This window comes from Megalops cyprinoides, chromosome 3, assembly GCF_013368585.1.
Source record: "Megalops cyprinoides isolate fMegCyp1 chromosome 3, fMegCyp1.pri, whole genome shotgun sequence".
Classification (NCBI taxonomy): Eukaryota; Metazoa; Chordata; class Actinopteri; order Elopiformes; family Megalopidae; genus Megalops; species Megalops cyprinoides.
This window is the reverse complement of record NC_050585.1, coordinates 28,600,863-28,626,368: the sequence shown is the minus strand read 5'-3', so window position 1 is coordinate 28,626,368 and position 25,506 is coordinate 28,600,863. Positions and strand designations below refer to the sequence as shown.

Sequence of the window (25,506 nt, the reverse complement as noted above, 5' to 3'; positions counted from 1 at the left end):
TCTATGAACATTGGATAAACTTCGGTGCTCACCATCACTGGATTTTTGCGTGAGGAGATTCCTGAAAGGGAAAAACGTGGGCTGCCAAATGATTTCATCACAGCTGGAGTGGGATACAGAGGTTTATGCTGTCAGTTGCCGTACTTTGGTATGAGGCATGTGCGGTGGAGGACAAGGACTACACCCCTTCTTTAAGCACTGACACAGTCATCCTGTGTTCACAGAACCATTGCTAGATTTGCAGCTTGTTTCAGTTTCTTTGACCTCTCCAGAATGTGTAGCAAGTGAGGATTGCAAGACAGGATTTGAAAGACATAAAATCTTCAAAAACCGTTTCATTTTTTAAATATTTATTTCATGACGCACACAAACTAGAGTACAGACTCTCACTCTCTCCTAGGGAATATCTATGTACAGTATATAACATACCCTTATCACCTCTTTTGTGAAGTATTAAAAAGACTATCAGCTGTTATATTTAGCTGTTGTAGAATTTGTCAACTGTGTAACATGCCCATTTCTTTTGAACATTTAAAAAATACCAATGTGCCATCATTTGTAAGTGTGGAGACTTAAAGAATGAAATCTGCCTAAAGAAAGCCCAATTTAAGAACCCCTGGCTGTGCAACAGTTTGTGTGCTCTGTAGTGATGTGTGGCTAGATAAGGCGGCATTGTCTAACAAAGTATGGAATGACTGCACATCACAAGCTGAAAGTCTGAACAATGAGCTTCAACCACTATCATTTCACTAGATGTATCATAATGGTATGTAACATAACTAATATGATTTCAAACTTAAACTCTTCAATTCAAGAGGATGAAAAGCAGAACAGATGGCTCTGACAGGAGTCTGACACCTAAATGATCACTATCAGCATTGGCACAGACCTTGATAAGTACTTTAGAGACCGATTTAATTATTGAACACGTAATCATGTTCCAGGACTTTTTCAAATCAACACCAACTACCCCGAGCATGTTCTGGCAGACTTGAACACATATATGTTAGGTTTTTTAAAAAACATAATTTGGCACCCTTTCCACTCAAAGCAGTCGTAAAAAAAAGACCAAGTTAGTCTGCAATATCAGAACATCATGTTCACAGAAATGAATAATAATGATCCTGTCTTCTGCCATCATTTAATATCATCTCAAAGACAAAATAGTTATCACCAACAAAGAGGAGAACCTACCAACAAATACGTTGACTTTCTTATTGATCATAATAATTATATGATTTCATTTTATCTGACCAAATACAATCCCGCATTTAATCCAAACACACGTTTTTCAGAACCCAAAGGCTCAGCTGTGCTGTAGTTTAGTTCTGGAAGTGCTTCTTAGAAACATTTAATATTCATTTTGAAAACTGCTGCAGTAACACACCCTGATTAGAAAACTAAAGAAAATGTTCCTGACTGTTGAAACAGTGCAGATATTATACATGTCCAAACAAATCACACTTCACCATAGCGCTGAAGAGAGTAGTCAGAAAAAAAAAATCAAAAATAATAAAATAAAATAAAAAAAAACAATAACAGGAAAATACGGAAATAACTTTAATCTGAAGCAATAGAACATAAGTTTATGATCGACTCAGACATGGGTAGAAGTCAGGTTCAGCATAATCTTGCACACCATCAGCCCTAGTCTCACTAATATACAGTGTACCTTAGAGTTCTTTATTTAAACTATGCAGTCACAACAGAACCAGATAGCGCTTAAATGTTGCCCCTCTAGCCTATAAATGATACTTGGGCAAACACAAGGTATAAGCCAGACTTTTTCCTATACCAATTCCCAGTTTTTGGACAGGGATTTATTGAGGAGGGGAAGATATTTCCATGTGCAATAGTTTGCCATTTGATCTCACCTTTCTGTGAAAAAATTGCCGTACACAACAAAGAACTCAAAATGATTACAACCAAAACTGCACTGGAACTTAAACATCTGAATGAACAAACATTTACAATGTTCAGCAACATAACCAAATCCTACAAATGAAGTGCTGTTTTTTGGCACATAATTAAAATGTTTTACACTGAAGAATGATCTGATTATTTTTCCCCTGTGAATGTCAATCATCTGCTGATGTGACTATAATATGTGCTCATCCTATTCAACTTTCAGACCTAAAGCAATGTAGTGGAAGGACAAACAAAAGTTCTTTGTGACTCAAATCTCACAGCATTCATCCAACGGGGCTCTAAAACGGATGAAATGTTTATTTCGCATTTTCTACTTGCCTATATCTGATAAACGGGATGAGACCAGTGTCAATAAAGATCTACTGTACGGGATAAACAGTGATTTAAAAGAAAGGTGTCTTCTTAAAAACACAAGGAGAAGAATGCCATCAGCAAGCAACTCACAAGGGCCTAAGTTCCAAAATAAATGCTTTTTTTTTTCCTTAAAAAGGCCTGGTTTGACTTTTCTTGCAGTTGTCCAGGATAGCATTTGCTTATTACAAGCATTTTGAAGATGGACAATATTCTCTCAAATGGGCATGCAGTCCACAGGAAAACAGTCCACTGACCCAGTCTTGTTTGGTGGGGCCATATCCATTCAGTTGTCGGTCGCTGGGTTGAACAGGGTAATAGTGCCATCCACTTCAGCATGGACGGCACCAAGTGCTTGGAGCAGATGGCCAGTAAGAACCTACCCTTTCTATCTATGCAACGTAATTGTACTGATTAGGGTTCTCCTTGTCACGCTCCATGTAGTCCCTGTCGATGAGCGACTCTATTCTCTTCTTTAAGTCAGCAGGCTGCCGTCAACAAAAGGAGGAAAGGTCAAAAATGAGTCCACTTACACTAAAACCAACTACTCTCATGAATAGGTTAAATTTTATTTTTAACTATGAATGATAGGAATTACTAGAAATGGTACAGTCACTGACTCCTACAATAAATTCACTTTACCACAAGAGGGAAAAATATAATCAAGTAACACCCATAGAACAATACCTATTAAATTCTTGACTTAAACTGTTGAGCTTTTATCCACAGGTATAAGAAACCAATCAGGCCACATACAATGTGTGACGTGTTGTATATTGATTCATGTGCACTGTACTAATTTATGAGATTGGTATATTGAGTGGAAACAGCAGAGTGCCCATGACTTGCTATGACAGAAGGTACCTGCCAGACTTCGGCAAAATAAAATCTTTTACACTGATGCTGTGCCCATTTCCCATCTACAAATATTCTGCTCCTTCAGTACCTCTCGGTTGTCTTTTTTTGGCGATCAGCAGTATTTTCAAAATGTTTGCTCAGGTCAAGCAAAGCATGTTATGTTAAGCAAGCATTTGTGGCAAGCACATAGCTAACATTAAAAAAAGTCTGACTTTGTCAAAATTGTGCATAACCGAATACATCTTAAGGCTGACAATACTTGCAATACATTCTGAAGCATATTGACATTGTTCAACTTTGAGGTAAAGCACCATACTCATGGTAAAAAAAGCCACCCTCTCATCTGGCCTGTGAACTCACACCCTATACACTGTTTCACTCACCTTGACTGGGAACTTGAGCTGGTTATATACCTCTGAGACCAGTAAGTTGTGGCTCAGGGTCTTCCTCATTTTCATGATACGCACGATGGCTGCATCTATCTGGTACTGCCGGTCCTGGAAAACACGTTCTGTGGTGCTGGCCTGTTCCTCAACCTGCAAAGGAATGGGCACTCACTTGAAACACAACTTAAGAGTGGTATTAATCTTGGGCTGCAGAGATTGGACAAATCGGACAAATTGGATGTGTCTGGGAGAGAGAGACGAACAGCGCTTTCCAGTGAAATTGCAGTGTGTTACCAAAACAAGTAAAAATTACTACAGCTTGCACACGTGCCCAATGCTGGGACTGGGGGTTCACAGCGAGAGACAAAGAAAGAGAAAGAATGGGATGGTGCACAGCATACTGTTTCTTTCATCTGGATCTGATTGATCTTTATCCTGAAGAGCTTGTGTCTGAAGTCGTCATTGCAGGAGAACTTGTCCCCGTCTTCCACATCTTTACTCTTGGGCATTTTGGAGAGCACTCTGGCTTTCCCACAGGCCAGAGACTGCAAGGTCCGCCGCAGCTCGCTGTCCTCTGCACACACACATGCATGTATTACATTAATTACCTAGTTAGCAGATGCCCTTATCTAGAGCAGCCTGGCCCTTACGTTTTTCATGCTGTGTAGTTGTCAGGTCTTTTTAAACTGAACCTGCATAACTTCCCGAACCTTGGCTCAAGGGCACAAATGCAGTGTTCAAACAGAGATTCAAACCTACAACCTTGCCACTTTTTCTGAGGATGTTAACATATTAATATGTTTTGAATATGCATCCTTTGCTGTAAACTGGATGATGTTCATCACACCTGGCTCATTCCCTGTTCTGGCATCAGGAAACCCCATTACTGACTGCTGGAAAACACACTGCCTCAGTTAAGAGATGAGTACAGTGGTATCTCAAGAATGTGTTCAATCAGATGACTAACTGTCAACAGCACTAACCAGCTGCTGTCAGTGCTACTCTCCCAGTGCCTGGGTGATTTCTGCCTGTTGTGAAGATAAGGATTTTAGTCCAAAGAGCGATCCTTCTATTTATCTCTATTGTAAAGTTTAAACTGAGGCCCCCCTCAGCTCCACAAAGGAGCACCAAACATTTCAGCAAACAAAAGGTCACTTGATGTTCTGAAAAACAAATACTATGCAATAAAATTTATAATTGACATGACTGGAAAAAAACAGAACAAACCTATCCCTGTTGCCTGTTTAATCTCCTCCAAGCTGAATTCCTCTCCTTCATTAAACATGAGAAGCACTAGTGTCTGGAACAGTGAGACCTGGAGCTCTTTTTTTCCCTGTGAGGGAAAAGCAGAGGCATGAGAGGCATGGCTATATTTTGTAGTTATGTTTCCTTGCAATTTTTTTACAGGACATGAGAGACAAATCACCTCTTTAAATTCAGCTTTCAAGACACAGTGCCCTAGAGTTGATTGCCACTGAAGTTTCCGCCCGCTGTGCTTTCCCAGATAAAATGTCTTGAAAATCTCTTGCAGTTTCACCATCTGAGGGGAAAACAAAACAAAACAAAATGTTGACTGACAGTGTGGATAAGGGACATTATGGTCTGAGTCACATTTTGTTTGCTAAACACTGACCTCTGGAGGTAAATGCACTTCCATAGGCACGTACGTTGGCCAGTAACCCATGGTGAGAATGTTCACTGTCAGTTCAATGTTACCAGGGATGTTCTGGCATTGCATATGCTGGAGAAGGGGAGGAGAGGCATTTATTATGACAGTCAACTCAAAACAATGAATTACTGAAAACACATCTATAGCTGTTTATGGATTCAAATAAATTAATGCATGTACTATATAAATCAGGTACTCAAGCTATAAATGTGCCTTTTCTATATAGTTGGACAGAATGATCCTTGATATAAATGAATGCCACCTGAGGGACTGGATATCAACACCATAGGACTAGTTTCCTTGTTAGAAGTTTTTTATTAGATTAAAATGCATTTAGAAACTTTGTCAGACCTCTCTGATAAGAAAGCTTCTAAATCATTCTCTGCTGGGGCACTGCTGTTGTACCCTTGGGCAAGGTTCTTAACCCCCAAGTGCCTCAGCTACTGTATATCATTGGATAAAATTGTCTGGATAAGAGGATCTGCTAAAATTATAATAGCATAATGTAATTAAAACGCATTTTATATGTAAAAAATATAAGCAACATGTAGCCATAGAAGTTTCTGTCCACGCTCCCCATTCAGTACATGTATGTAGACAGTTTACTTTCAGGATATGTTACCTGTTTGAATTGCACCATGATGTCCTTGGACAGCTCCATGTCCTTAAACATTCCTTCCAGCTTGCTGGTGAAAGCCGCCCCACACTCTGCCAACACAATGAGAGGGACGGGTTTCATAAAACACCAACAAAATAATTAGAAATCAAAAGACTGAAAGAAACTAAAAAGAAACTGAAAGAAATTATAAGAACATCAGTTCTGCTGAATACATATGCTGTAGCTACAGGCAAGGATATGGTTACTACAATAATATTTTAGTTTTTGATTCGCCTCAATGTAATCAACAGAATAAATGTAATACCATTACATTAAACCAAGTTCCGCAGCACACCTTAACAGTACACAATTTGAACAGGTCCGCAACCAGGTTGAAACAGTAACACAAAATGGCAGGATGTGTGAGGAACTGACCGTGTTTCAGCTTCGACAGCATGGACTTCTCAGCATCCACAGACGCGCTTTTTCCCACCAGTAATCTCTTAGCCAGGTCCTTCTTATAAAAAGCCTCAAAAACATCTTTACCTGTTTAAAACAATTACAGTAATAATAAGCAAAACGTTCAGTGATAATAATAATAAAAAAACTGGAGTGAAAAATTCAAACTCACCATAAATGAATCTGAATATGATCATGATCTTGTCCAGCATCTTCTCCAGCTCCTCGTCTGTGGCCTCCTTGTTCCCCGCCCTCAACTTTGAATCCACGTATTTGGCTGTGAAACATCGCAAATGAGTTCACCAAAAGCTGTACAGCATGACATGGGAAAGTTACGGGAAATGCTGTGCTCCACAAAGCACTAATCTGGACAAAGAGCTGTGGTTGGTTCTAACCTGTCCATTGTTATGATGCAACCGGCTCAAACTGGTTTAGTGCCCCATGAAATAAATTGATGGGGAAAAAAAGATCAGTTGTTTATATAAGCTGGCACACTGAAATGACGCTAGGATCCTTGAACAAGCATTTACCAGCCAAGATGATTCCTTTGCTCTTCCTGACACACTGCTAAAGAGGACATAAATAAATACTTGCCGATGAGTTCAGCTGGCTTGTTTGGCCTTTTGTTGATGAAGGTTTCAAAGGCCTCCTTCATGGCGTTGACAAACTTCTCGTTCTTTAGGAAGCAGACGTCGATGATATGATCCACCTTGTCCTTGAAGTCCAGCAGTTCCTGCACCATGGTCTTATCCTTCTCAGGGTTGATGACTATTGTACTTCCAAACGCCTGTGAAATGATAAGAAAAACAGGATTCCCCTAAAGCTTTAGAAAAATGTTGACATTTTATCCAAAACACTCCATTTTCAAAAATCTTTGTAATGAAGCAGATCAGAATTGCAAGGACTCCACTTATAAACTCAAGACCCCCAAAAATTCTTGATACTGGAGTACAGAAAGGAGACAATCTTAGAGTTTACTATCAATTCTTTTTTCCTTTTTAAAGTACGTACAATGTGTACACGTGCATTTCCTTATTCATGCATATAAGAATATATATATTTGCACTGTTGGTCTGTAATATCCTATTTAGTTTAGATATACATACGTTGTAGCTGTAAACATACGGCTTATTGAAATATTCCACATAAATTTGGTAAATAATGTGGTTTTCAACATGTAAACACTATTGTTCTATTGTCATTTTGCACATATATTTTTAGCAAATAATCTGCTTGTGCAATGCTAACCATATATTATTAATTCTCTTTTCAGGTGTCAACATTCAAAGGTGAATACACAGATATGGCAGCGTTTTTCTCAAGCCAGAGCTTCATTTATGTTGGATGAATGTCAGAGAATTTTTTTGACAGTAACAATACCGGATTTTAATGTCTGTATGATTTATTATACTGAGAGCTGCCAAATATTTCCAGTATCCATCCATGTGTTCATCTGAATGTGAAATGCTTTATTTACACATGAAAGGAGGGGGTGATGGAATGGCTGTTTTGCCAAACATACTTTCCACAGTTCCAGTTCCACAGTGTTTCACAGTGCTCCACAGTTCCAGTGTTTATACCTCTGATGAGTAACAGGGGTGACCTGAAGACTCCTTGCTCACGAGTGCCCCCATGTTTGTCTGCTCTCTAATAACATTTTATAGGCCACCAAAATAATACTGCATTGCATTAATCCAGTTCATAAGGGATGTCATGCTTGCTTCAGGCTCCACACATGAAGCTCTGATATCCAGTGTGGCTACCGATGGGTTCAGCAGTTTCTCACAAACAGGCCGATGGTGATGATAGTCAGTATGGGGAAATGGTGCAGGATTTCCAAGCCCACCTTGATGTACTCGATCCAGTGCTGCAAGAGAGCCTGCACGCCCCCTCGAACCCGGCTGAAGAGCTGGTACAGCAGAGACAGGTCCTGAATTCGGTTCTCATCTAGGAGGTGATTCAGACCTGAAGATGGCAGCACACAGAGGGCATATAAACTGGTCCCAGCGACTCATCCGCCTGAAACATTCCAACTCAAGTCACTGTTATGTTAACTTTGTTACAGTTCATAACAAAGTACGATATCTGATTTTTGAGAGTTATACCTTTCTGGAGAGTCGCTGTCAGGTGTTCACCCAGCAGCTGCTTTTCCACAGTGGCAATAAGGGGTTTCCTACAAGATGTTGCGAGGCAGTTAAATCAAGGGTGACAAAACCAGTTCTTAACATTGCTCTCATTTCACGTTGAACCACTTACGTGAAATTGGCAGACAGCCTATTTTTTGTTACCTTTAAACAAGATTCCAGGTTATTGAAAACATCTCAAGCAAACACTACCATAAAGGAAACTTACTGTGTGCTCTGGTCTAAATATGTGATGACTCTGTCAGCCTCTTCTTCCAAGCGCTTGTTCACATGATGGAGGTACTCTGGAACCTAAGATGGAGATTTTTAAACACATGCAGTATGAGCTGAGGCATCAGCAGAAGCAGTAATTAAGTGGTGATGCAGTGCACTTTTCGCTGAGGTGCGGCAAATCACCTCTCTCTCCTGCATCAGCCTCTGTCCCTCTGCTGCATATAGCCTGTTAGTCTCCTCCAGAAACCGCTGCTCAAACGAGTCCTGATAAATCTGCCGGGGGGGAAGAGAGCAGTTAATTCATCACAGAGTTCTCAAATGAGGCTGATCAATGAACACTTCTCAGCCACACCAGTGCTACAATTCACAGAATTGTTTTCTGTTGGCCTGGTGGGTTCTTCTTCTGAAAGGAGCAGCCAACCGCTCAGACTTTGTAGGTTTGGATTAGTAGCCAGATTAAGTTTTCATATATCCCTGACCTTATAAGGATTCAAAACACTTTTTGGCTGATTAAATTCATACACAAATGGACTGCCCCCAAACCATGCCAAGGCTTACAATAAATTGTAAATACAAAAATAATTAACTGCATTGTACCTGAGAATCTGACGGAGAAAACTATTAACACAGCATTCTACAAGAAAGACATTTCCATAAAGAGTTAGATTATGGAATCAGATTAGGAAAACCAGATAGCCGGAGTGAGGTACACAGGGGAACGTCTCCTGCATGAGCTCCGGGCCGGACGAGGCGGCGTGGCGGATGCGGCCCCCACCTGCAGGTCGGAGAGCATGCTCAGGAGACTGCGCAGCAGACTGCGGTCGATGGCCTCGCCGCTCCGCTCCCTCTCGATCAGCAGCAGGATGCCGTCGATGGTCTTATTCTGGACCTTCTGATCACTGATGATATAAAACCTGAACAGCTCCAGGCCCATGTCCCTGGAGAGGAGTGCGCTTACGTTAGCACTGGTCAAAAGCACCTGAACGCACAGCTTTAGTTAACGATTTCAATCAAAACTGACTGCTTTTACAGGTTAGATATGGTAATGTCATGTGTACGTGTGGGGATGGCGTAGCTGTAGTCACCCTGGTTAGGTCCTTGTGTCTGTCTGATTATAGTGTTTATAAGTTTATATTATAAGTGTTTATACTGACAAAACATTTTAAAAGGGGGGGGGGGGGGGGGGGGCACCAGAGTAACTACCTTAAATACTCATTCATTTAATTATCAACCATCTAATAAGAAAAATATAATTTAATAATTTTTGATCACCTGACAGCCCAATTGTTTTAGTGCAATATTTTACTGACACAAATTAATCAACAATGCATCAAAGTGCCAATACTCATTAGTCTCTTATTGAAACAAGCAAGAATCCTTGAATTGCAGTTTTATTTCTCATACTTATGGCAAATAGTTATATCGCCATTTTCACTGTCATTGTACAAATATTGTGGATATGAAATTGTAGTATACAGTATTACAGTATAATTGATGCAGGTGACTTACCAGATGGATGGCAGCATTGAATTTTGTAAAACATAAGTTCGATCCAAAAACAAAAAGATACTTCTTATCATGATCTGTAAAGATGAAGAAAATCAAATCAGTGCCTAATTAACTCCACCAACCAGCTGAAATTGTAGTGGCTTATGAGGTGCTTTGACAGCATTTACCAGCTCATCTTACCATTTGTCTGCAATGGTCTTGCCAGCATTTATCTATCTTCTTCAAGAAAAGCACACTGTCCAGTGCTTCCGTGAAAGTTGAGTTAAGAAAACAAACAAGAGTGGATTGAGCACAACATTAGAACTCTTTTACACCTGCAAAATCTACCTCATGGCCTACGCTACAGAAAATTCAGTTTAGACAATCAGATGTGGGACCAAAGCAAGAAAAGCCCCAGATGAAACGGCAACATTAAGACGTCTCAGGCTACAAGAAATTGATACATTAGCAATGTCCCAAAACACAGACAAACAAACACAAAAGGATATTCTCTGAACTGATGAATTTGGGCCTTTATGTGATCTTCACACACCACTCTCAGTTGTTTATAAAGCTTTGCAGATATTTTATGGGAGCAGAGATTTTCAACAGCCTGTTGTACAAAAAAAAAGAGAATTACTAATAGCTCTTCCTATAATATATCATACACAATAATGAAATACCTGACATGCAAAATTACAGAAAAATAATGAGCATCTGTAATGGAACAATTCTGCAACATACTGGAAGTGTGAGACAGTGAAATAACTGAGGCGCAGATATAAGACTAAACACACCACTGTTCATGAACTAAAACAGAAAAGGCACTGCTTAGCAGTGAATTTGTGGGAGAGATACGTCATGCACAATTTTGATAGGACTGTGGCGACAAAAGGAAATGTTGAAGCTCCTGCAGTGGCAACAGCACACAGGCTCCCTGTGGCTACAGACTGACATCAGCTGCCCCAAATTTTGCCCTTCGCCACCAACAGGCAAAGCTACCACAATGCCTGCAACTCTTCAGGGCAACCCATGCTTCCGACCCTCACAATGTGTTGATCATCCTGCCAGATAAAATTCTTGTCATTTTATTTTTTTGGTTCCCCTCACAAACGGGATGGGGAGTATTTGGTTTGAGTGCCTTGCCCTCAGGAAAACAACAAACACACACACACATACATACACACACACACACACACACACAGAGCCAGGGTTATAAAACCCAAGGAGGTTTATAAACCTGCCTCTGAAAGCATATAAAACAGAAGCTTCTCAGCAGGCCTCACTGCAGGATAACACGTGTTAAGCCTGGCCTGAGGGGCAAAGAGAGGACAGGCGGTCGGTCACGTGATCACAACATGAGTGGGAGGGGAGGGACGCGACTGGGGAGAGGCACAGAGACATCCCTTACCTGATAGAGCTCCTCGAGATTATACTTGATTGAGGTGCTGTTCTGAATGGCTTCCACTGCCTCTTTCAGCTTCTGCCAGGTCTCGTCTGTATAGTTTTCTGGCAATTTCGGCTTTTCTGGAACCCAATGACAGATTACTGAGGCATTTTGGGACCACAGGTGTCGTATGCGTTCCTAAAACGCAGGGCCCATGGAGGCGGGTAGAGCAAAGGCGCTACAAGCCGGTTCCTGATGGCAAAATATTTTTCACAGACGCTTTGCACTCCAAATGGACACTACCGATTACCCTAAACTCTTCACTACCCAGAAGTAGTAGGCCTACATACCGTTAGATCAGGTTCACATATTATCGTTAGATTGCCTTACACGTATTTTACATTCGTATTACAAAAACATCGACAAGTTACATCGTGTCAAGACCAAATTCACACAAGTGGCAGTTACCGTTATTTTGACAATAGGCTGGCTAGTTAGCTAAACAGGTAGATACTCTGTACCCAGAATACTACTCGACTGAAATCTGAACATAAATAAATTTGATCTGAGTTGTCACATATCATTTAAAAATGTTAGTGGATTTACTACATTAACCAGATATACAACACCACACATTAGGTAACGTTACTAACAGCAGTATTTCTACCTAACCATCTCTCCAGGTGCAGCCAAAAGAAATGACTAGTACTGAAACTTACAAAACTGACTCGTAAGCTAGCTAGCTAATGAGCAATAATTGTCAAAAGACCTAACGTTAGCTACCTTTGAAGTTCTTGATAACTAGTTTCTTTGCAGCTCCAGGTTTGCTGTTGTTGGAAAAGGTTGTGGAACCGACAGTTTTCGTAAGTCCGTTCGCGTGGTGCCCGACACCCGCAGCCAAGAAAACATTTTTAGTCTTGTTTGAAGACGACGCAGATGAGGAAGATTCCTCAGCCATTTTCACATCCAGTCCAATGAAATCTACGGAGTCCTCGAACCTTAACTTCTTCTGAGTGTGATGCGAGGAGGAAGTGCCGGAGGAAGGAGAGGTGGAATTGCTAAAGGTTTTGGGGGGAGACGAAGAAATTGAATCAAAGTCTTCCTTCTCTGAGCTGTTTATTTTCCTCTTTTTTGACGTTGAAGTGTTACTGCTGCCGTTATTACCATCAGAAGCTGCTGGTCTAACCTCCTGAGCTGGCGGTGGGGGATTAGGGGAAGATAAACCTGTTGGAAACATGAAAAAAATTACAAAATCAAATAGCTAATCTATTAATCCTAAAAACGTCAAGGTTAACGGTCACCCTATTTACGTCTTAAAGTCAGGTTCCTTCCAAATCTTCGTCAAAGTCGCTTTTAATTTGGAAACGGACAATAAAATTAAACTACAGCTCCACTCTCTCTCTCTTGTTATTGGCAGAAAAAGATGGCGGAAAATTACTTCCTATTGACAACTATTGTATTCCTTTCGCCGGAAAACTTTTAATTGGAATTCTATGCCAAAGCTCACCTATTATAGGTTAAGATACTGTTGTAAACAAGATCATAGCATGACACGTCTAGCGTTGGATTTAACTAAGTGCGTCCATAATTTCTTTTGACCTACCGGAAGTACTTCTGTCGTGCACCCGTAAACTCATGAGTTGTATTTGCCGCGAGATGGCGCCCCCCTCCCCAGCTCGGAACTGAGAAGTGCTCGTGGAGGACGAAGGATGAATCAACACGATTTTAATTGACGCTGTCGTTTCAGATGTAAGTGTAACCTTTCTCGCCAGGAATAAAATTTTACTTGTTGAGTTTTACTTTAGTAAAACAAAGGAAATGAGACTGGTGTTTCAGAAGCGAGTTACCAGGATAATTGTTACATTCATTTTACTAACATTTGTGAAATGAAATATGTGTAACTGCATGGCTTCATCAATCATAGGTTTACAGATATTCAAGGGTAGACAAACAAAACTATTCAGGTCCGACGCTTTTATTAAAAATGTTACAGTTAATTTCTGTCTTCACGTGCGTGCCAAAGTAGGCGTTGGGGATATTGTTTCATTAAAACAAGCAGCTGAGTGTAAACAATTTTGGTTTGAATGACTAAAACGACTGGTTTAACATTGCTAATTTCAGATCGATCATGAATCATTTAGGATACTGATGGAGGACACCAAAACTGGACGAGGCACTGAAGTGCACGTCAGTAAGGACATTGTAACCAATCGTCATTCCATAACCCAGAAACATTCAGAATATAATAAACATTCAAATTCATCCTGTGTGAGGTCACTTGGAAATTACAGTACTGTGTCTTGCAGCACACTCTTTCTGGAGAGAATTCTTGATGTAGTAGATGTACTTATGCATGAAAACAAAAACTTGACTAACTGCATAGACATTCTGTAGCACAGATCTCTACACAGATTGTGGAAAAACACCTGTATGTCTCATATGGATTGATCCTCTACGTCTTTTAAAAAACTTTATAATAATAATAATTTGACATATAGTATTATTATGATTGCTCACAAAACAACATCAATAATAATAATAATAATAATGTTTTATTTGGTGTGTGCCTGTTCAGATTAGCTGCCAAAACAACTAATGTGTAATGATATTAAAATATATTACAAGATATTATAACATCACAGCAGAAAACAGAATAACAATAATATACCTTACAGAGAAGCCAGAATTCTGGTAAACAGACATGAAGGTAAAAAATAACAAAAAAATAATTACCAATTAAAGCAGTATGCTAGACTTAATACTCTAGACGTAGCACAGAGCCCAACAGTGATCTGTAAATGCAGCATTATGTCAGTTGCATGTGGAAACCACTGAAGGATGAGGTGATGGAGTGGCTGATTTCCAAACATACACTGAGGTTTTGCTGATTGTAAGCTTCTGATGAAATATCAAGTCTTACTTCCCTTAGATAGCACATGGTATTGGCAGAATTCCAGAGAGGCCAACCCTGGAGGTTCTGTTCCTACTCTTAGTTGCTAAGTCATGGGTCTGGGATTTTTATTTATTGCTTATTTCCTGGATTCTGCTGCATGTCCCATGCAGTGTGTTCAGCAATTCAAAGCTCTGTAAGCATTCTCAGGGTTTTGCTTCCATATCTCAACCGGTTATAGGCTCCAGAGGTTCTCAATGGAATGCTTGTAGATTGATTAAATCACCCCTTAGGCTCTTGCTACAGCTTAATAAATTTGTCAACATCTGGGTAAGTTAAGAGACAAACAACTAAATTTCTTACACCTGAGTTGAAAACACAAGAGTACCACAAAAACTGCATTAATTTGGTATATTAGTTAATATCATGTTTTATTTTATCATAAATCTCATTAGACATAACCTGTACAGACACTCTGCCATTTTTTGATACAATAAGTTATCTTCCCCAAAAAGTACCAAAGTCTCGCCAAAAATATTTATTGTTACACCATGAGCATTTTACATTGTATGTATGTTACTTTTTAAAAGGATGAATTAAATCCTTAAATCTTACAAAAATATGTGAAATCACAATGTATTCGTTGGCTGACATTGTACACTGATTGAACATCAATTATTGGGAATATTAGACCTGGGAATATCAGATAAGGCTCAGTATTCATTTAACTGACAGAGTGACTGCATTTAAATCATTGTTCAGTTCAAGTCAAGTCAAGTAACTTAAGCAATTCTGAGAATTTATACAGAATGTAGAATTGCTGATAGGTCTGTTGTCTCAGATTAGATGATATAAACATCAAGATTTACTGTCCAGCACATTCAGACAATGGAACTGGCAAAAACTGTCATTAGTGTGCTCATTCTGTGCAATGGCCACCAAATGCTGCCAAAGTTTTACACCTTTACAAGAATCCCCTCCATCAGATGCATGGCTATTCTTTCTATTCCAGATAGCAAACACTAAAAAACACTGCCTAAAAGATTTGTTTTCTTTATCATATACAGGTCATTGACTACATGCTCAAATATGCTGCATCAGTTTGCTTGAGTGAGACTGACACTGAACACTTTTAGCCATGTCTGAAACAGATGAGTTTAACTGGAGAAGAAAATTCTCATTTCCTGTAGACTACTTGTTTTTGAGACGGGGGTTCAAATCACGAGAGGAGGAAGTGGTATTCACACTTACACCTATCTGGGTAGAAAACAGTTTGGGGCAGATCTGGCTGTGTCCCAAATGTTCTGCCCTAGTTTGGGGTTTCACTACAAATTTACATAGTAGGGAGTCCTTCATAGCTCTGATAATAAATACGTGTACACACACATCACAGAGAAAGTGGCATAGCAGTACAGTAATGTATAAACCACAAAAGTGGAGTATTCTGAATGAACGCTAGAAGGAAGTAGGGTGAGAAAAGCTACCAGTTTTATCAATTCGCTTGTTGAGGCTTTTTTCCCCCACATGCCTTATGGTGGGATGTGGATGTAAATAAACATTAAACGCAAGTCTGGTTAACCCATTTCAAATGTTAAGCAATACTAAACCACAAACAAAATGTATTTTTCAGTTGTACCTTACTGACAATTCAGTGGGAATGCAAATTAAGTGCACAGAACCTCTTTAAGGAGCTGAGAACTCTCCCATCCATCTTTGTTCTACCTCTGAATGTTACATTGTTCCTCTCTCAAAAGAACAGCCATTTATAGGATCTTGATTTAAGCTCTTAATGTTTTTATGGCAGTCTTGGGCGATTTTAGTACTTTTTTTTCACAAGGATGTTATTAGTTTTAGGATTTCAGGCAAAACAGTCATTACTTCAGTGTAGCTCCTCTCTGCTTCTTGCACATCTTCAATTCAGGAAGATGTGGTGAAATGCATTCTGCGATTAAATGAGTTTCACAGTCATGGAGCTGTTTACAGAACCAAAAAGGAATTGCTGATAAGCCTTTCTTTTATGAAAATAGTACTCTTCCCTTCTACTATATTAAAGATAAGCACCAAAAAATAAAATTTACTTTAAAGATATTTCATACAGACGTATTGAATATTCAGTTCAATTATAAAAATGAATCTTACCACCTCTATAAAATTCATAACCAAACCAGTTTAAAAAAAAAATGAACAAATGCCATACTGGATCAGGAAAAAACATCCGCAACTGACAGAACTGCAAAAACACACGGCTTACATTTATCTCAGAAAAACAAAAAAACAAACAAACCTTTTACTCACATTTGTCAGCTCAAATGCTGAGTTAGGCATTCTAATGAATAATCCCTCTAACTGATGAGTCATTCCAGAATTCCCTGGCGAAATATTCTGTTACATTTACAGGAAACAAATGAAATGCTGCTACTGTAACATGCTGCCTTCTTATGAGGCAGTTCAGTCAGCTGCAGCTGAAGGTTAAGCAATCAAAAATAACCTAGATGTTTTTTTGTATGTGTTATTAATACAACTATAGTACAGTGCTTTCATTTGCTCTGCACAACATTCCTTTACTAGCCAGGTATTATTTTTCCACTGACTCAATCATACATTATTATTTTTCCCAGTTTAGCTGACCAAGGGGGTGGTTCTGTTTTCCATTTTGAAAAGCCTTGTTGATGAATTGGGGAGTTTTGCAGTTTATTTCATTGAATACAGAGGCAGTTCAGTTTAGAATAAGGCAATAAGGCTTTTTTGTCAATACACTCTCTCTTTCAAAAGCTGTCACTGACAATTTCAGGCATCATGGTATAGATGCGACTTCAACTCCCAGATACCACAGGTGACACATTAACAAGTAAAAGAAAGTTCATGTACCCTGTCTGTCTCTTTGCAATTAGTGAAAAATGGCTCATGAACCAGTGACTGGCAGTTGAAACAATTTGGGATAACAGACAACAACAAAAGTAACAAACAGAAGAAAATCAAACAGGAATGAAAAACAAAGTTGCTTAGTAGTAACTTTGGTTTATATTTTCATATTACATAGGCTATTACGTCTGTTCTAACCACCTCCCATGATCAGTTATTTCACATCCCTTTACGATCTTTTATCAGTTTTCCAGAGCGTGCTTGAGGTGAAGGTAACGGACATTCCTCTGTGTGCGAGTATGTTGGACGTACATAAATTCCAACTCCATCAATACATTTGGCAAATATAGTCAGTCACATTTAATCATTATCTGAGCCCTCAGGTGGCATAAATATCAAAGAGTCATGGTATATGTGCCCATATGGTCGTAGCCTGTAAACACCAAACATCATGACCTGCATCTGGTTGGGCGACATGCCACCAAAGGTGACGGCGAGGTCGGGGCAGCAGTTCTCGACCACGTTGGAGGGGCTTTTGGCCAGGCCCTCGGAGATGAGGGCGCTGACGCTCTTTTTGTTGAAGAGCCCCTTCCCGCGCGAGTCCTCCCCATTCTCGGCGTACACCCCCGTGTATTTCAGACACAGGGCCAGCTCCTTCTCCTCACTCAGCTTCCACAGGGCGCGGCCGCGCTCCGGGCACCGCTCTTCATCATTGAAAATCCTCACCAGCTGCCGCAGAGTCTCATAGCTGAACACGATGCCGCTGTCATACTCCACGTACTCCAACTCCCCGGCTTTTACCACGTTGCCCATGTAGAAGGCCTGGCTGGAGTCCTTGATCAGCAGCAGGTGCTTGAGGTTCTCGATGATAGCGAAGGTGGTGGCCCGTGCCAGGAAGAACCAGCGCAGGTCTCCGGCATTCTCGAAGGCGTGCTTCAGAGCCTTGCGGATCTTCGGCCACTCGTCCTTCTCCTGCAGGTCTACCGCCTCGAGGGCCTTGGCCGACTCCGAGGTGTAGAATACTGCCTTGTCACAGTGTTTGCTCCAGGTGTCCTTGGCGGTGGCCCAGAAGTTGAGGATCTTGGGCTGCACCATGATGGCGCAATACACCCGCACGTTCTGGCTCAGCTGCATCCTCAGGTCCTCTGGCATTCTTTGCAGCTCCTCCTTGCTGGGAGCCTTGATGTGGTGGTGGTGGTGGTCATCACCGTGGTCGTCACCATGCTCTGTGTTGGGCTGGGGCTCTGAGCTGAGACTCCCCAGCAAGGACAGCAGCAGGCAGAACAGCGCCCCAAGCAGCAATCCCTTCAGGAAGGAGCTGCCCTCTGACAACATTTTCATTTCCTGGTGTAAACTGTGGGGGGGGGGAGATCAAAAGTGAAAAGGTTGCTATATTTTGAGTAAGAACAATTAACATACTGTGGATATGTTCACTTAAGGCTTTTTCGAATGACGAGTGATTCACACAACAGGAATTCAGCAAAGCAAAAGCCAAATTATCTGGTTTGACAGGTTTCATAGCATGAGACATTTTAGCCTCCTTCTCACTTGATCCATAATATTACTGAGATGAATACATAATATTCTATCTGAGATTCTGCCTAGCCTCTCCATTTCTTACATCTGTTACAAACAACAGATGATGCGAAGACACTCTTGAGGGTAATGTGAGTAAGAATGCAACAACTACTGACAGCAGTAACATGGTAAGTGGTGTCTTTTCATCAGATTGGATTGCTCTACGGCCTTGACCTTCTGAAGCTGTCAGCATGCAGTTGTTGCAATATTGGTAAAAAAAAAAAAAAAAAGCTCAGCAGCTAGCTAACATTACTTTCCATATCAATGAAAAACAAATGAACAAAATGAAATTTAGCATGACTTTACAGTGCAGATTAGTCGATCTTTTTTTCTGTTAATGGATCATGTAGGAGTCACAGCCATTATAGATGTCTGCCATCTAGTTAGTGCTATTACTTAGCTAGTTACAACCTCTCTGGGTCATAAAATGGATTTTGCCATAGCTTTCCAGCTCCCTGTCATTTCTAACGGTTTTAGGAAGCATGCAGGGTAAAACCTAAAGATTGAATTAATCATGTAAAGATACATAATGGCCTTCATATGACCTACAACAGGTAATAGGTACAACAGGCACATTACCTACAACAGGCAAACCAAATGTTTCGTTAGAATACACATGAAGATGTGGTTCTTTGAGTTCAGTAGCGGATCACCACAGAGCCCCAGGGAATCCCTTCCCTCCACAAGATATGGGTAAGATGCTTATGCAAGATACTTTGAAATCCAGCACCTCCCAGCCCTTTGCACATGTCCTCCTGACATACACCGGGGTATGCAGTAACATCCTGTATCCTGCTTCTTTCAAAGGCCTGTAAATGGAGGCAAACAATGTGGAGGCATACCAACTCCTTAGGTAAATCAGAAAACCAGCAGTTTACACTTATATTTACATTTACTCATTTGGCAAATGCTTATATCCAAAGCGACTTACAAGTGAGGTAGTCTACAAAACAGCAAAAAAACCATATCAGAGGTACTGCATTACCAGGTATCAATGATTGGCCAGCCAAGGTACAAGCTAACTGGTAAAGCTAATGAGTGTGTTAAACCATTTGGACATTTGTGGTCCAGGAGGGGGCAGGGAAATGTCTGTGGTCGATCAACCATAATCAACCATTTAGGCTACAGAATGGATACAATGACTGCAACAGAAGAAGCCAAAGCTCTCTTAATGTGAAACACCATGACCCTTAGACATTAACACATTAACTCACATAACTGCTCTGTTCAGGTGCAAGGAGCATACACTATCAATATACAAACTGCAACACATAATGTCCAGCCTGTAATGGGTCATTAATATGAGCAGGGTAACCTAGTCCCCTGCAACACAGACATAATCAAGTGGGGCACCACTAATTAGGGCTCACAACCCATCAACACCCCCAGCAGAATAAGCCACTACACCACCCAGGGCTGGCAAGCTTATGGCTGTGTTGGCCATGGTCAAGTATCTATAACCTGATTAAACAGCTGAGTCTCTGTTAACAGATGGCTTGGCCCAGGGTGTGTTGAGCACGGCAAACAAACAATAGATGCATTTGGCGAACCAATACAGTTGTTGCCTAGATATAACAAATGTGCCCAATGTTGCGCACATGTTACAACTTTCCAGCACAGGGTGGAGGATGATATTACATCATTAATCTGGCAGTGCCTGATTAACATGTACTGATGACTACAGGCATAAGTATCTCACCCATTTCTATAGCATGTTTCCTCTGGGAACATGCTACAGAAACTAAAGAGAACTAGCCTGGCTAGGAATATCAGTGCCGAACAACAGATGTTGCCAGCTAGCTAAGTAGTAATGTCTCACCTAACCAAAAAGAAAAGACAACAGCTTTGCCCCACTGTAGACAGGAAGTCTGCTAGTTTTGACTTTTTTTTTTTTTGTTACCAATATCTCCTGTCCTCACTGCTCTTCCAACCCAAAGGTCAGACAAACGTTTAGTTGAAGATGGAATACAGCTGCCAACCCAAGTGTGGCGACCTGTCAATTATGAATTAGTCAGACAGCTTCTTCCGAAAAGTACCGGTGCTTAAGAGTCGAATGAGGTGCTAGGTTACACATGACAGTAAAGATACATTGTAACTAAGCCAAATTACTCTAATTTTGCCAGGTCACAACACATGTAATAAGTAATTACATTTAATAAATGACTGTTCTGAATGTTTATGAATATATATTATAATACAAATATAATATATAAAATACACACACACACCTGCACCAATCGATGCACCATGTTGTTTCTTGTTAGTGTAGCTATCTAGCTAATTGTACCGTTTCCGGTTGATTAGCCACCTACCTGATGAAAGCCAGAGCCACGCTGAGACGACATGTAGACTACCAACAAGCTACAAATGGACCTTTTCTGAAAATGCACTAACTACCTAGATACCCAGCTAACCTAGCTATGCAAATACTAAATCAATATTAGCGAAACAGGTAGTCAGTAAACCAGGAGAATGACTATCTTGTGATTAAAATAATGTTAACTATTCATAGAATGAGCACGCAAGAAATAGTCTAATGTCAGCGTTACTGTCTAAGTTGTCAGTACCACAAATAAAGTTCGGCGTTTTGTACAGCGAAAGCCATCTAGTTTACGAGTTAGCTGTCTACGAGCTAGCTGTCCTATGGAAGAGACAACTACAATCTTGTCTAGCCGGGTTGCAAATGTGAAATAACATTACCAAGCAAGCTAAAATGCACAAATAGCTACAATGAATAGCTACAACTTTAGGTATTTTAATAATACACGCTACGTTTTCTTACCTTTCCCTTAATTCATGAAGATCTAGCTAGTTTGCTAACAATCTGTGCGACACCGTAATCTTTGTCTTCGAAGTCCTGCTGCTTCCCTGGTTTCCTTTTTTTCATTTCAGCTCAACTGCACGTAATTATCTAGCGCTAGAATAGAGCAAACTTGCAGTCAAGCTTGCTTGACAACATAGTGTATGGGTGTGCTAGCCATAATACTTCACCATCAACTAACCAGCACCAGGAGTATCTTACACAGCTAGTAAAACCTTCCGGTTGGGCAGAAGCGCCACGTGACAAGCTGTGAAACTTTTATGGGGTTCGTTCCGTGTGCTAAGTTTCGCGGATACGTAGGCTAATTAACGTTACACAAATTGAGTACATATTTGTTTTTCCTTCTTTCACAATCTTATGACATCAATGCACACCCTATGGTCAATGGCGATGTTTACAATAGTAGTCTTGATGGGAGATAAAATGTCGAAAGATTATGCACAGACACACTCACTCACGTAGATATAGATAATAAAATACATTAGTAAAAATGAATGGATTTCAAAGGTTTGGCAACACTTTCATGAGGAAGGAATTTTCTTGTGTATTACCACATTTTGGCCCATTTTAATAGACTGCATTTGTTACTTTTTTCTTGGTCAGCTACACCTCTATGAGCAAGGATCAGACGTTCATAACACAATAAAAAGGAAACAAAGTAAAACATCCCGGATTTTTCAACAAGGCCAGCAGCGCTACGGCAATGTGTCTTGAAACACTACAAAGTGAGAGGTAAGTAATGCTCCCTCTGTCCTTACAAATGCATCATCTGTATACAGTGCTATGTTTAGACACTATTCTTCATCAAAGATGAGGAATGAAGGCAGGTTCTGGTGTCAGAACCACAGGCTGGGGGACAGCCTCGTCCATCACGAAGCAAAGTTTCAGGTTTTTTGGTAATGCTTTTTTCCTGTTCGATTAGAAACCCTTCAATTTGATAAAGAGGCTTGTATAACTCCATTTCAGGCTCAGTGCAATAGCTCAACTAAGTTGTCATCAAATGCGTCACAGTCATTCTTTTTTCCCCTTTCACATTTAACCGTAGCTTCTTTCTTATATTTCCTTCGCTATGCATGAGGGCAGAAATACAATGTCGACATTATGAATTTAAATAAATCTGCCTCAGGATAAAAGAGGAATTCTGGGGAAAAAAAAAGTTCAAAGAGCTTCTGTCAATATGTTAAGGAATATTTTCAGACCCTTGACCTGAAAATGTGTTGCACAGGCTCAATGTGCTATAAAAATGACATCCGTCATTCTTTTCCAGCATGTGTTAGAGAACTGTGTCTGGACCTTGGGTTCACTGATTTTAACTACTGATAAAATGCTATTGTGCAGTGTGCTTGAGGTTCTGTTCCTAAACCCAAGCTATGTGTAGCAAATAGCTGTGTAAGGTAATCATGTGGTGTAAGGTAAAGTGATTACCTTTGTACATCACCCATGTAAGGAAATTAAGTCAGTAAGAGAATAATGTTAAAATTATAGTACAATACATTTGGGTACTTAACCTCAGCCGAGTGAAAAAATCCAGCTGTATTAATGTGTTACAGGATGTTGAAGGGGAAAAGAGTGAACATTATAATTAGCACTAGATAAGGTATATAAAATAGACATGAAAAGTAAATAAGTTGCAAGTACAGATGTTTTAGTAAAGTTTATTTTTAGTGTTAAAATAAAGACTGAGGTCACCAAAGATTATGAAAAGACAAATCTAGTTCAACCTGTGTGACTGATTTTCTCTAGTCTTCCAGAGTTAAATATATAAATACACTGATGAAGGCTCTTTGCCACTCTAGCAGAAAAAAAAAAAAAAAACATTTCTGAAGCAATCAGTTTGAAGACAGTTTGCAACATTTAGTCTACTACCTGGTCATTATGCGGTGTTTTCTGTAGCAATCAAAAAAGAATGGGTAACGATGACTGGAACTCAGGGCTGATCACAATGAATATTTACGAAAGAGTAGAATTTAGTGTGTGTGCATGCATGAGTGTTTGTGTATACATGCATGTCTGCATGTATCTGTATCTGTGTGAAATCCCTTGAACCATGACCCAAAAAGTGAGTGTATTTTTCTATCCCCTTATTTATAGATTAGATGAGGTGCACAATGCACACAAAAATGTTCTGTCAGACATAAAGGATTGGAACAGGCTTACTGCACCCCGATTGTTGCAGTTAAGAGTAAACATTTGTTAGAGTTCTCTGTTCAAGCACAGATAGGACTGATCCAAATTGACAGCACCCCCCTAAATGGCACCTGTGACGAGGGAGCCATCGTGTCAAAACCATTAACACCAGGCAGAGATGACATGATAATGTATTGATCTTGTCAAGATAGATATCCCAGGAGGGTATAAAAGTCTGGTCCCTCTCTCACCCGGGCATAGAGGAGACCGGACTCAACCAAAATATTGTCGTCATGTTGTCCCGGGCGCTATTTTGCTTTTTGGCGTGTGTGGTGTACTCTGCTCGGAGAACCCCTGCTCTTCCAATGTACGCAGGAACCGACATGGAGCCGCAGACAGGTAGGCCAGGCCAACTGCATGGTCTTTGCCTGCTAGTCAGTGTCTTTCGTATGTGATGTGTGGTTCTACGTTCCATCTGCATCCTAGTAGCTGGAGCTCCACCTGTTTCTCCATTTGTGAAGTGGTACAGAGAGAGCAGAATTGGCTTCGTGATTTTTTTGTGCTGTGGAGGATTCACCAGAAACAGTTTAGATGATGGGGTTACATTAAGAAATGGGATACATTTTTGCCATGTAATAACAATAGGACTAGACATTGGGAATGGGATCAATGACTGAAGCGCTCATGATGCAAGTAGACTGAGATGCTCATGATGCAGTAGACACAAAATGCATATGACATAATTAAAATTATTAAGGGGAGACCAAGATAAGTGTGGTGACCCAATGGAAATTTAGGAGGCAATCAGCTGTGAATCCAAAGATTTCACTAAAGGTTTTGGAAGATACTAGGTTTGCATTGATGTTAAATTCACATTGTGCTGAAGACATATTATTGTAATTTTATCTATGTCTTACAATAATAATTGTAAAACTAATTATTGTAAGACATAGAGTAAACATACTACTGTGCAAAATATAAATAGGTTTTGCTGAGAAATAGATGTTTTCAGAAGACAATCTGCAATTAGAGGCAGGTGAAAGCATCAGAATATAAAGCGTTACGTCTATGAATGTTTGTCTTTGAGATATTGTACCTTTATTGGAAACAATGAGTACCTTGCAGACATGGCTATTGTTTTATCATGACAGCTGTGACTGCAGTGATGGATGATAACTGACGTGTCTGCTTATCATGTCCATTGTCTATGTTCCAATGCTAGGGATAAATATGCAGCATTTCAATTCATTTTACTTAAAAAGCACACAGGTTTATCATAGTTCCTCATTCCATCACATGGCCTCTGTAGTCATAGATGCCATACACCTGTATGGCATGTGATAAATAAAATATGTTCAGTACACCTTAAATTGCAATCTGGCGCTATTAAGATCTCACTGTTTAGGAGATTATCAGGGACTGGGTGATAAAGCACTGCCAGTAGCGATTGTCAAAGCGACAGAATGTTTGTGGAGCAATGCCATTAATCATGGGTGTCTTCTCAGTTGTGGCTGCCGGGAAAATCTTTAGATCGGTGGCGATACTTGGGCTGTAATTTCCCAGCAGATCTGATCCAGAGATTGGGGTCAGAGGTTGAGGAGTTGGAAGGCACTGACATTGGGAACCACAGACAGATGAAGGACCTGCACCCATTCCTTCTACAGCTGGACAGCACCAGGGATACCTGGATGAAAGGTGAGTGTCTAGCCAGTCTGTCCGATCACTAATGAAATGTTTGTCTTTGGC

General features: G+C 40.2%; 2 protein-coding genes across 4 annotated transcripts; both read right to left on the bottom strand.

Moving 5' to 3' along the window:
- Positions 1-333: 333 nt before the first annotated feature.
- Positions 334-13,067, bottom strand: LOC118774853 (cullin-4B). Of its 2 annotated transcripts, XM_036524403.1 has the most exons (22): positions 12,990-13,067; positions 12,647-12,706; positions 12,266-12,540; positions 11,507-11,622; positions 10,605-10,708; positions 10,297-10,366; positions 10,117-10,190; positions 9,383-9,545; positions 8,791-8,880; positions 8,603-8,685; positions 8,356-8,423; positions 8,097-8,215; positions 6,845-7,037; positions 6,423-6,527; positions 6,227-6,337; positions 5,816-5,901; positions 5,158-5,265; positions 4,951-5,064; positions 4,752-4,857; positions 3,926-4,098; positions 3,522-3,674; positions 334-2,768 (listed from the first exon to the last, which is right to left on the bottom strand). In XM_036524403.1, the coding sequence occupies exons 3-22, from the start codon at positions 12,438-12,440 to the stop codon at positions 2,673-2,675; spliced, it is 2,307 nt and encodes a 768-aa protein (XP_036380296.1). In that variant the 5' UTR covers positions 12,441-12,540; positions 12,647-12,706; positions 12,990-13,067; the 3' UTR covers positions 334-2,672. The 2 variants fall into 2 exon arrangements, with proteins under 2 accessions (XP_036380296.1, XP_036380295.1); XM_036524402.1 differs by lacking the exon at positions 12,990-13,067 and having other exon boundaries at positions 12,266-12,891.
- Positions 13,068-16,671: 3,604 nt separating this feature from the next.
- LOC118775208 (C1GALT1-specific chaperone 1-like) lies at positions 16,672-21,847 on the bottom strand. Of its 2 annotated transcripts, none has more exons than XM_036524984.1 (2): positions 21,595-21,847; positions 16,672-18,588 (listed from the first exon to the last, which is right to left on the bottom strand). In XM_036524984.1, exon 2 carries the CDS (start codon positions 18,573-18,575, stop codon positions 17,595-17,597), a length of 981 nt encoding a protein of 326 aa, XP_036380877.1. In that variant the 5' UTR covers positions 18,576-18,588; positions 21,595-21,847; the 3' UTR covers positions 16,672-17,594. The 2 variants fall into 2 exon arrangements, with proteins under 2 accessions (XP_036380877.1, XP_036380879.1); XM_036524986.1 differs by lacking the exon at positions 21,595-21,847 and adding an exon at positions 21,125-21,199.
- Positions 21,848-25,506: the final 3,659 nt, after the last annotated feature.